This window comes from Suillus plorans, assembly GCF_016647745.1.
Source record: "Suillus plorans strain S12 chromosome Unknown HD556scaffold_130, whole genome shotgun sequence".
NCBI lineage: Eukaryota > Fungi > Basidiomycota > Agaricomycetes > Boletales > Suillaceae > Suillus > Suillus plorans.
In genome coordinates, this window is record NW_024537514.1 from 32808 (window position 1) to 44838 (window position 12031).

The 12031-nt window shown below is 46.8% G+C and overlaps 5 protein-coding genes across 5 annotated transcripts; 3 read left to right on the forward strand and 2 right to left on the reverse strand.

Moving 5' to 3' along the window:
- Positions 1–1391: 1391 nt before the first annotated feature.
- On the forward strand, positions 1392–1792 carry HD556DRAFT_1426153 (uncharacterized protein). Its single transcript, XM_041304628.1, has one exon. It carries the CDS (start codon positions 1460–1462, stop codon positions 1706–1708), a length of 249 nt encoding a protein of 82 aa, XP_041152231.1. The 5' UTR covers positions 1392–1459; the 3' UTR covers positions 1709–1792.
- Positions 1793–1904: 112 nt separating this feature from the next.
- HD556DRAFT_1451431 (uncharacterized protein) lies at positions 1905–3703 on the forward strand (the record flags this gene model as incomplete). The annotated part of the gene is made up of 5 exons (XM_041307953.1): positions 1905–2029; positions 2755–2950; positions 3014–3177; positions 3312–3462; positions 3521–3703. 5 exons carry the CDS (start codon positions 1905–1907, stop codon positions 3701–3703), a joined length of 819 nt encoding a protein of 272 aa, XP_041152232.1.
- A 2503-nt stretch (positions 3704–6206) lies between these two features.
- HD556DRAFT_1451432 (common central domain of tyrosinase-domain-containing protein) lies at positions 6207–9015 on the forward strand (the record flags this gene model as incomplete). Its single annotated transcript, XM_041307954.1, has 16 exons — positions 6207–6522; positions 6578–6587; positions 6639–6651; positions 6707–6858; positions 6911–7088; positions 7144–7241; positions 7298–7381; positions 7435–7537; positions 7595–7612; positions 7668–7682; positions 7736–7760; positions 7815–7841; positions 7892–7974; positions 8025–8160; positions 8209–8927; positions 8980–9015. 16 exons carry the CDS (start codon positions 6207–6209, stop codon positions 9013–9015), a joined length of 2013 nt encoding a protein of 670 aa, XP_041152233.1.
- A 241-nt stretch (positions 9016–9256) lies between these two features.
- Positions 9257–10799, reverse strand: HD556DRAFT_1451433 (uncharacterized protein; the record flags this gene model as incomplete). The annotated part of the gene is made up of 3 exons (XM_041307955.1): positions 9257–10582; positions 10643–10689; positions 10727–10799. The coding sequence occupies 3 exons, from the start codon at positions 10797–10799 to the stop codon at positions 9257–9259; spliced, it is 1446 nt and encodes a 481-aa protein (XP_041152234.1).
- Positions 10800–11016: 217 nt separating this feature from the next.
- Positions 11017–11804, reverse strand: HD556DRAFT_1426187 (uncharacterized protein; the record flags this gene model as incomplete). The annotated part of the gene is made up of 2 exons (XM_041304629.1): positions 11017–11059; positions 11135–11804. A coding segment is annotated over one exon (320 nt), but the record flags the coding sequence as incomplete, so codon positions are not given.
- Positions 11805–12031: the final 227 nt, after the last annotated feature.

The window sequence follows — 12031 nt, forward strand, 5'->3', positions numbered from 1 at the left end:
GCAGCGGAAATTGCCTTCAGCTTACTGTCCCGGACCAATAGTTATACGCGCATCCAATAGATAGACGCCATCTTCAGCTGAGGCAGTGTTCGCACGGAATGTGACGCGGCGAACGGTCACTTGACACGAATGTCCCCAAGTTCCGGAGTAGCAATGAATCCGTCGTATGGCTAAATGTTCTTTCTGTCAATCTGATACCGACCTCCACTTTGAAGACCAACAACTCCATGAAATGAAGCGGACGTCGCCATAGTAGTGAATGAAAGAAGAGCAAATAGGAAGACCAAACTATCAACGCGCAGCGACACAGCAACGTGGTGGACACAATTGCACCCGAGCCGGCGTTATCTCGTGCTATAGGAATAGGCGTACACTCGGTTTTCACTCCGATCTCTCTTCAATGTCCATGATTTAAACCTTCAGTTCGCCATGACCCTGCAAGTGCTGCGCAGAGATAACGGAAATAATACTCATTCTTGTGTAGCAGTACGCGGTCATCTGCCACCACAGCTTCCTTTAAAGTTTTAGTCTCTATCTGACATTCAGAACGATATCGATGGAGTTCATCTGTGGCATACCCAGACGACCCTGTACTCCCTCGCCTCTCGGAGACCAGGAACAGTACTTGTTGACGAACTTCCTACTATAAAGGTACCAACGTTCTTCAAAATTCCTCTTTCACTGTGTCCGTGTGACAGTGCACATCATCCAACATTCGCTCGATGAAGATAATCACTCCTGAGGTCCCCACGCTACTCTTTGATTGAAAGTACCGTGCAGGCAGTAATACGAATCCTCTTTTCTTTATCTTTGTCACCCCCTTTTTTCACTTTCATCACAGCGTGCGTTCCCATATGATCTTGGGCTTCATGGTACTTTTATCTTCTTACAGCCTCCCAATATTGATCATCAACAGCAATGACTCGGATCGCTAGTTTCCATAGCCTCTTGAACTCAGGCTTAGTGGGCGACGAGCAAGACCAGGCAGGGTCAATCATTTTAGATAAGTCAGACGTCTACATTACTCGAGCAGCAGAAAATTTGTCCCAAAACTGTACTAATCGACTATCCCATTGCGAATTAGGTATTGTACCATCAAGCATGATGCCAAAGCGAAAGCAGAAGTATGATCTACCGCCGCGATATGCCGCTCGGGCTTCCGGCTCAATTTTCATTCTGCCAGTATTGGCTCACAGAGCTTCAAGCTAACCAAAGATTCATCCTGAGGCTAAGGTGAGCAGGTGTGTCATGTGGTTGAATCGTGGTTGCACAGCAACCTGCTCATACTCACCAAAGTGATTTCCGCACAATACCAGGGCCCGCAGCAATCATGATCTGTTTTGCAAGGTTCATACGGGTCCTTGCATGCGCTGACAAACATAGATGCCGTCAAAGCAACAACAACAGCAAGGAGGGAGAGACGCATTTTCTGTGTGAGGTAATATGAAAGAGATCTCGAATGATATCTCTGAGGATGGAGGAACACTGCACGACGACGACGAGCTTTTATATACTCATGGGCACGATTTTCGATTTGGCAGAATTGTGTTGGTTCTCTCTAAATCTCTTCGCAACGCCTCACTCTTTGCAATTCGGAAATTCAAATTTCCATCGGACTATTTTATTCTGTGACGTGGCGTCCGCTACAGATACAGTGCATGCAGCCTTCATTATTCTATTCCATCTTCTTACAGCCTCCCAATATTGACCATCAACAACAATGATTCGGATCGCTAGTTTTGATGGCCTCTTGAACTCAGGCTTAGTGGGCGACGAGCAAGACTAGGCAGGGTCAATCATTTTTAGATAAGTCAGACGTCTACATTACTGGAGCAGCAGAAAATTTGTCCAAAAACTGTACTGATCGACTATGCCACTGCGAATTAGGTATTGCACCATTAAGCATGATACCAGAGCGAAAGCAGAAATATGACCCACCGGCGCGATATGCTGCTCGGGCTGCCGGCTCAATTTTCACTCTGCCAGTCCTGGCGCACAGAGCCATTGACCCTGAAGCAAAGGTGAGCAGGTATGTCATGTGGTTGAATCCTGGTTGCACAGCAACCTGCTCATACTCACCTTAACTGGAGGATCCCAATATCCCCAACATATCCAGGGCTCGCAGCAATCTAGAGGTGTTCTGCAAGGTTCATACAGGTTCTTGCATGCGCTGACAAACATATGAGATGCTGTCAAAGCAGCAACAACAGCAAGGAGGGAGAGACGCATTTTCTGTGTAAGGTGGTATAAAATCTTCTGAAAGAGATCTTTGAGGATGGGGAAGCGCTGCAGGAGTTTATGTACTCATGAGCACGATTTTTGATTTGGCAGAATTGTGTTGGTTCTCTTCGCAAGGCCCCACTCTTAGCAATTCGGAAATTCAAATTTCCACCGGACTGTGACCTGGCGTCCGCTACAGATACAGCGCATGCAGCCTTCATTATTCCTGCATAACACCAGACAGCTCACTAGTACTCATAGCTAAACACCCGGTTCTTATTCTTGCTGATCAGATATGCAATTGGTAACCACGAGTATAAAATTATAAATATGCGTACACGTCTGCTATTTGAGACGTGCAAGGACCCTATATGCTGCTCGAGAAGTCTGCGGGACGATCCCCAACTAGATCGTTCCATCTAACAAATAAGAGACGTATCGTACTGTCAGCGCCGGCTAAGCCAAATTTCTTAATTTTGTGTTGACGTTTTAAATTACGATTATATAAGCTAGGAGCTACAACTGAATTCACAGCGTTACTCTCAAATGTTTAGGCTTACAAATTCCAGCACACCTCCTTCCAACTGTTGCATCAGCTAGAAATTCTGACGAAGAGGACGATTACGCACCGCCTCTGCCACCCGACCTTACTGCCTCCCACGCAGCTGGGCCTTCGTTGCCTTCAAAGAGCGAATCGAATACTTATACACCGCCTCCAAAACGACACTACGTAGGTCCATCATTACCTCTCTCACAAGCTCCTTACGATGATAACTCAGATTGAGATGTTGAGCCTCAACCACTTCCTACAGCTTATGCTTCACAAATAGAAGGAAAGTCGGGCGTGGAGGAGTTCTTGGAGAGGGAGGAAAGTTCAGGAAGAGACGAACAAGCTGAAAAAGCTTCAGCGGGAAGAGTAGATGCTTGTACCTCCAAAAAGTGGCGACTTGTTGGCATGTACGTTTCATTCAACATCCCGTCCTCTAACTTGTGTACTTATCGAAGTCATACGGCACTTGATCCGACGAAAGCCAGGCTTCGTCAGTTCGTACGTAGTGCTCCACCATCGCGTGACACTTCCCTTTGGACAGAGACGCCAGCGGAAAGATAGCAACGTCTTGCTACGAAGTTGCTGGAAGGAAACGACGTGCAGCAAATACACCACCAGAGGAGGACTCGCGTGCCACAGCAAAGCGAGGGCGACGGGATGAAGATATTTGCAGGGGAGTTGAGGAGCACACAGTACGTGTCCTTTGACTGTTCGTCGATTTTAAATGGAACTTGACGCGTGATTTGTTAGCGCAAGGCTCGTGGTTCAGCCCTTATAGAGTTGCATCTAGAGCGAGAAAGGAGGAAGAGAAGCACAAGCAGAGTGAACCCACCGTTTCCTGGGAATGATGTCTCTAGGTGGACGGCCTATGGACGATCAACAGAGGCAGAAGATGCTTCGGGATGCCAAAGGACTCGCAGGGCGTTTCGGTAGTGGGTGCAGTAGAAGTTTTCTGTAAGCTTCTGACACTGCTAGAGACGTTGGAACCCCATTGAGTCTTTGTCGCGGACCGTTGCATCTCGTAAGTTCTACCGTATTTTTTATTCGCAGTATATTTTTCTTGTATGATGTCTTATGTTGATATCTATATACAGCGCTCGCTCTTGCTATGAAGACATCTGCAATCTCGTCTGGTACAATCGTTGCATCAAAATCATCAACCCGAGTGTCAGAGCAATGCGCTGTTGTGTTCCAGGCGAGGGTTCGAGAAGCTGAGCCCATACGCATGATGCCACCATCATTCGGGCATCTTAAATTTCTTCTCCATTGCAAGCTCTGCCTTGTGGTCCGATTATTTATGTAAGTATATCTATCTATCTTTCCCTTCGCTGTCTCGTCTGTCTGTCTGTCTGTCTGTCTTACTTCCGTGATTTTTTGTTCGTAAAACTGAATCATCTACATCAATATTGTTCAAGCAGCACGAAAATTCGTTTAAAAATAAGTGTACTGATTGACTGTGTCACTGCGACCTGGGTATTGCACGATCAAGCATGATACCACAGCGAAAGCAGAAGTATGACCCACCGACGCGATATGCCGCTCGGGCTTCCGGCTCAATTCTCACTCTGCCAGTCCTGCCACACAGAGCTTATGGGAAAAATCATCCTGAGGCTAAGGTGAGCAGGTGTGTCATGTGGTTGAATTCTGGTTGCACAGCAACCTGCTCATACTCACCCCACGATACCAACATATCCAGGGCTCGCAGCAATCTAGATCTGTTTTGCAAGGTTCATACTGGTTGTGGCATGCGCTGACAAACATAGATGCTGTCGAAGCAACAACAACAGCAAGGAGGGAGAGACGCATTTTGTGTGTGAGGTGATATGGAATCTTCTGAAAGAGATCTCGAATGATATCTCTGAGGATGGGAGAACACTGCAGGACGACGACCAGCTTTTATACACTCATGGGCACGATTTTTGATGTGTTGGTTCTCTAAATCTCTTCGCAACGCTTCAATTCGGAAATTCAAATTTCTCTATTTGTTGCCACGACTATTTTATTTTGTGACCTGGCGTCCGCTACAGACACAGCGCATGTAGCCTCCGTGACACCAGACAGCTCACTCATAACCAAACACTCGGTTCTCGTTCTTAATGATCAGGTATTCAATTGGTATCCACACATCTCAATAAAATCATAAATAGGCGTACATGTCTGCTATTTGAGACGCGGAAGCTGTTCCAGCAGTCTCCGGGACGATCCTTAACTGGATCGATTCGTTCCGCGGTAATCTGTTAGCTAAGCTAATTTCTTAATTAACGGCACGATTATATAAGCTATGCGAACAAACTTTGGCACCACTATTATTCAAATCGGCACCACCACTTATTACGAAGGAGCATTCTTTGTTTATCTTTGAAATCAGTTCGTTTAGGTATGATATAATGTTCTATCGCGTGTTTCGAGCTTGCATTTAATTGCATACAATAACCAGTACTTGGGGAACGCAGGCGGACTTATGTGGATGAGACATCGCCGACATGACTCAGATGACAGGTGACTACTAGTTGACTGTCAAGGGGCAGCGCCCATCATGTTGTTTAATGCCTTTTAGTTTGATGCCCAAGATCAAGGACATCACATCATTGCCTCAATATCATGCAGACTGCCCTAGTAGGAGACATTTGTTCCTTTATTTCATCGTGTGATCGTTAGTACGCAGGTTTTTGGCTCGGAGGTCTATTAGCCACGACATCCACTGGTCCTCTATATAGATTAGATCACTTATCTAATCCGCATGCGGGACATGCCATTCCAGCTACCTTCAAATCGATAGGCCAGAATCCATTTTTGTTCGTGGAGCTGGCCAAACAAAAGGGTCCCGCCTATTACGATATACCCCAGAATGGTACTGGACTGCGCAACTTCTATGATATGGTATGTGGTTCGTCTGACGCTGTGTCTGATACCCTCCTGAGCTCACTGCTGGTAATACCGGTATGACTATTTATCACCAACTCATCATGGTATGTTTAACATTGTCTCTGTTACTTCGGATCATGCCGGCATGAGCTCAGCATTAGTACTTGCATGCTCCACTCGAGCAGGGCTAGCAACCGGCCTTGGATGACATTTGGGCAGACATAGTGACACATTATTGTTTTATGGCTGCTGGAATGTGACGGCCGTTTATCGATTTGAAGGTAGCTGTCAAAATTCGATTCTATGGGCGCTCCGTAGCAGATTCGGACCGGTAGGTCTCATTCCATTCTTCATCGCTTACGACACTAACTGGACTTCATTCTTTACGGAATGTAGGTATTAGCATACACTTTCGCTGCCTACGTAGGTCTCCGCATCAACTGCACTAATCAGTCAACTGTCAGAGTCACTGATCAGCTCCGCGCAAGGTGGCACTATCTGCGTGCCCGTTGTATGTATAAATGCAGCTGGTCACGCCTGACCTCTCGCTGCTCTCTGATCTACTCCAACAATGAGCTCTGTTGAATACCACTATCCCGTGATCGGCCGCAAGGGCACTGGAGGCATATTCGATCGCTTACCTATCCAGACGCTGGAGAAGGACCATCCCTACCAATTCGCATTATTCATCCTTGCTTTCAATACGATCCAGCAGCGTTCCGATACTCTCAAAGTTGTGCAAGAGCCTGCAGCTACCTTCATGGAAATTGCGTCAATTCACGGCAAGCCCTATGTTGAATGGGCTGGCGACCGCAACAAGGACATCTCAGCTGACTATAGCGCCACTGACAAGAAAGATACTAATCCTGTTCCTTCTAGATTTGGAGGTATGGCGGTCGTTTCTACCCTTGTTTCCCATAGCCTGACAATATTGTGTGACAGGTTATTGCAAGTAAGTTGACATACATTTCTCTCGCTCCTTTGATTTGAAACCGCTCTTCAGCCATGGCGCTGTTGTGTTTCCCACCTGGCATCGCCCATATGTTATGCTTATTGAGGTATGTTCAATAGATCATCATGCCTGATGCGTTGTTCAATTCAGTTATATTGCATTACAGCAATCGATTGGGAACATTGCTGAAAAAATTGGCCCACGACATCGAAGCTGATAACCCGAATGAAAATGGAATATGGATTAAAGCTGCAAAGGAACTGCGTTTTCCGTACGTGCGAAGTCATTCCCGACGCTGATATAGCCATTTACATTGCGCGTAGATACTGGGACTGGGCCGGTAAGGATGTACCCGAGAATGGCCTTCCTCCTGTTCTGTACGAAGAAAAAGTCGAAATCATGGCTGCTGGAGGTGAAAAGCAAATCGTTGATAATCCGCTCTCATTTTTCTCCTATGTCGGCGGAGTTCCATTCGACTTTAGCGACGAGAAGGATGACTCGGTAACGTTGCCTTTTCCTTTCCGAACCACTGATCTTGCTGAAATGTGGTCTGTAGACAGGACAAGTGGCGTATTTCTCCAGGTGGCAAAGGACATACCGCCACGCTTCTAGTACACCAGATCCTGAGGGTAGCTGTATAGACTTGTTGCAAAAGTGAGTATCTACGAAGACATGTTGCGCGAGGCTGGTGATGATTTTGCATCTGTAAGGACATTCAAAGCCGGAGCAAATGATCTAAGACGCAGAGTCGCCCAACTCTTTACGTTCAGCAATGACGAAAATTCGGCGATAGCGTACGTCTTGGTTTATGTCAGTATTGTATATATATTGATAAATATGCTGACAGCTGGGACGAGTTCTCTAATCATACCGCGGAATCGAAGAGAGAGAGAGATTTCATCAACCATGGGTCGCTTGAAGGTGTGCACGACACTGTTCATTTATCGCTCGTGGGTGGAATACATTCGTTTCAACTTTGACGTATGCTTACTCCAGCGATGAGTTAGGGTGGGAATGGACACATGGTTAGTTACTTGCGTGCGAGTGAAGCTTGTTGATCTATATTAACCAAATTTGCAGAGCTACCCAGACTACGTGAGCAATTCCTTCTGACCCTCTGCAATGATTTTGGTGCTCATCTTACATAGGCCGGTTTCGATCCTATCTTTTTCCGTGAGTGAACAGGTGCAAATTACCCGTCTCCATTACTGACGTGGTTTCCTTCAGTTCACCATTCAAATGTGGACAGACTATGTATGTATGATTTCGTTTAAGGGTATTGTTCTGTTATTGAATCCCCCAAGTTGCTCTATGGGAGTGGTGCTACCCCGAATACTGGATGGGAAGCGGATATGAACGCGATGGGGAACAGTACCCTTGGACACAGGTATGGCTTGGACGATGCTCACGCACATATATTCATTGGTTATCTTTTAGGCACGTGGTACGTATGCGCAAGTTTACAACGAACAACTCCTTTCAGACGGGCCGCTCCAACCATTCCGAACGGAACAAGGAGACTACTGGACCTCTTCTCAGGCCCGATTTCTGCATGACCAAAGCTACCCCAAGTGTACGTAGCAACCTTATGTATTGGATAACATAAATTTACTTCGAATAGATTATTCATTTCCGGAGTTCGAAGGAATTAAGGTCGATCAAGCTGCCACGTCATTTCAAGAGCGTGCCTCGGCGCGCAAAAGGGTGCAAGCCTACTATGGTTTTGATCCGCAAACCAAGGCGAAACAAGTGGGCTTGCACGCTTGGAAGCACCTACCTGTTCCAAACAAGGAAGATCCTGCCGTGCCAAGCGATCATACCATTATTCCCTACTACCGCACATTCGCTGTACATGTGAAACTTCTGGAGCATGCATACAACCGCTCCTATTCATTCCAACTTCACCATAAAGGGAATGCTCATTCGAGTCCGCAGCTCGTAGGTACCATTTCCGTCTTTGCACGACCAGACCATTCTCCTTGTAAAGCGTGTGCTGTGCGTCGTGAGGCGGGATCCGTAGTTCGCGGAATGATTCCAATTCCTCCCGAATTGATCGAGAGCATCATCAAATCAAACAGAGGTGGAGAATATTCGTTCGACCAGACCCTCACTCACATCAAGGGGGAGTTCGTTGGAAGGCTTGTGGATGCTACTGGCTCAGAGCTTGCCGGGGCTGAGGGAGGGCTGGAGGTGACCCAGGTACCACAACACTGTGCTGCTTCTCGCACAGTTATTCCCATAGAAATTTCTCTGGTGTCGGCCGCTGTTGCTGAGCACGTAGAGGACAAGAATCGTCCTGTTCATTTATGTGACTGGCAGCACCACGACAGTATCTTTAACGTAAGGGTATTGTTCTTTATTCTGGCAATTCGCTGAACATGATTTTTGACAGGGTGGCTGGCTGGCGACTCACAAGGATTCGGTGTGATGCGGCGCGCTTGGATGTCGAACTACTTGGTTTTGATAATCTAGCCAATTCGCAAAGAATTTGATACATGATTTACTTATCAGAATTCTTTCTTCCCTTCATTTGGTCTTGAGCAGCGATAAATTTCGACTCAGGTAGAAGAAAGTGCGTGAGGCAGATCAAGAGGATAGGCAGAAGTAAGAAGTTACAAGTCGAGTGCAAAAAAAAAAAAAAAAACGAAACGCCAGGGTAGAATGATAAGTCAAAAGTATGTACTGCCGTGATTCACTACTTTGAGGGAAGGAATAAGGGAAACATATTCCGCTCGCTGCGCATCTGTTATCGTCAGATTCGTCACTTGACCGCCGATAGTCAGGGTCTCCAGGGGCCACTTTAACCGTGCCAACAATGCCTTCACATCCTCATGAGACCAAGAAGATGCATTGCGGCTATTGCGGCGAGCTTCAAGCGCGTGCAAATTGGGGAGTGATAGAGCATTGAACAGGTCAGATAAAGGGCGCGTGAGCAAAGGGTCATGAACTTGAAGGATGCATAAGGATTGTAATTTTGTGTGCGTGAATGATTCCATGGGTTCTCTTTGGTCAAATCCTACGTGGGCATTTAAGGAAGAGAGGTTGGGACATAGCTGAAGCAAATGGAGTAATGCGTTCGGGTGACATACGGCGATCTGGACATCCGTCAAGTAAGCCCATACGGGGCTGACAGAAGACAAGGGCAAGGGCTCGATGTCGAAAAACGGTCCCATGGGAATGAACTTGAGACTGCGCATAGTGGACGGCAGTCGCGAGATGGATTGTGCAATAGTTGGAATATCATGATCTATCATCCCTAGTATGGTCAGCTCCTGAAGTGCTGGGAGGTCTGTAGCAAACAGCTGAGGGCTTCTACCCCGGAAGTAATCGCTAGAGACTCGAAGAAATTTTATACGACTCATATGAGGCTGAAGAAGGCTTCGTAGCTTGGTCGAGTAGTGGTACCCGAATTCTAACGAGAGCGGACGTCCTCGTGAACGCTTGAGCCACAAGTCATAGCAGAAAGCTGCCTGCTCCCAGCCTCTGTCGTCGGCTTGCACATACATCCTGCACCATAAATCGGGTGTACCCACAGCAACCTCCCTCCATCGTTGGCATATCCGTGTTAACAGCATGGGGGCTCTGAGGTTTGATGGGGGCCACAATTTAGTTTCGGGGAGACAGTGGTTAAATATTTGGGATAGGACTTCTGTTGGCAGTCGCCAGAGAACCGATAGGAGTCCCTTGTGCAAATTCATCGACTGCATAATCTTCTCCTTCTTTTCGACGACTTGCTGATAAAGATTTTTGACGCTATCCATCACGGCCTGTAGATCTGAGATCTCGTCCACAACTGCATCCAATTGCTGCCGGCGCTCAGCGATGATGCTGACAACGTTATCTATCGCGGCCTCCAGGGCCGAGAGCTCGTACAGAACTGTATCCAATTGCTGCTGGCGCTGAGCGATAATGTTGACAACGCTCTGGCGTTCGAGCTCGACGGTAGAGTGGTCTGTATTGGGGAATTTGGAGTATGGAGTTTCAAAGACTGGAATCTAGTTATCGTCAGCAACATGACATGTGATATGTCGAAATAGACCAAGGAGCAGACGTACAATCACTTGCGAGCGTGCGAGCTGGAATGGATGATTGTTATTCTCGGCTGACACGAATTCTAATTCAAGAAACTTGGCACTTACGTTGGTTTGTAGTGCACTGATGCATATCTGAAACAGAGCCAGAGATATTGAATTCTGAGTGGGGTGTCTGCATGTTGTTCGCAAAGGCGAGAAGCAAAGCTGCAATAGGCTAGAATACGAGGGAACCCAGCAAGTGAAACAAATGCTATAAGATTGAGTGGTAGAGCAGATTAGGAGAGGCCATCACGAGATGCACAGTATGTGTCCTTTGAAAGTTTGACTGTTCGTCGATCGGGATGTCAAATTTTTATATAATCACAGCGTACCGGTAGCGGGCGCAGTGGAAGTTTTCTGTAAACCTCATCGAGTCTTTGTCGCGGACCGTTGCATCTCGTAAGTTCTGCCGTCTTTCTTATTCACGGTATATTTATCTTGTATAATGTGTCTTATGTCGACATCTATATACAGCGCTCGCTCTTGCTACGAAGACCTTTGCAATTTCGTCTGGTACAATCGTTGCATCAAAATCATCAACCCAAGTGTTGGAGCAATGCGCTATTGGGTTCCAGGCGAGGGTTCGAGAAGCTCAGCCAAGACGCATGATGCCACCATCACTCAGGCATCTTACATAAATTTCTTCTCCATTGCAGGCTCTGCCTTGTGGTCGGGTTATTTATGTAAGTATATCTGTCTATCTTTTCCTTTCACCGTCTTGTCTGTCTGTCTTCCTTCTGTGATTCAATGGTAAAATTCATCTGGATCATATTGCTCGAGCAACACGAAAATTCGTTCAAAAACAATTGTACTGATTGGCTGTGTCACCGCCAACTGGATATTGCACCATCAATCATGATACCAAAGCGAAAGCAGAAAATGACCCACTGACGTGACATCCCGCTCGGGCTACCGACTATTTCCACTCTGTCAGTCCTGGCATGCATGTATGCTAAGGCGAGTAGGTGAGTGATTGGATCCTGGTTGCACGGCGACCTGCTCATACTCACCCCAACCTGATCACAAATCAAGGAGTCGCAGCAATCTGATGATAGTTTGCAATAGCCAGACTCTGTCGTACATGCACCAACAAACATAGATGTTGTCAAAGAGACAACAACAGCAAGGAGGGAGAGACGCATTTATGTGTGAGATGATATGGAGTCTTCTGAGAGAGATCTCGAATGATGCTTCTGAGGATAGGGAAACACTGTAGGACGACAACCAGCTTTTATATCCTGCACACTGTGACACACTTATGCATCAGCGGGTCAGATCGTGCTACAGAGTGCTACGAAGCACTCTGTAATCATGGGGGACGATTCTCGATTTGGCAGACTTGTGCGCATACATTGAACCGTTTCTCGGCGA

Bases quoted from the DNA above. Each gene is read 5' to 3' on its own strand.
- HD556DRAFT_1426153 (XM_041304628.1), top strand. From the start codon at position 1,460: ATGATATCTCTGAGGATGGAGGAACACTGCACGACGACGACGAGCTTT.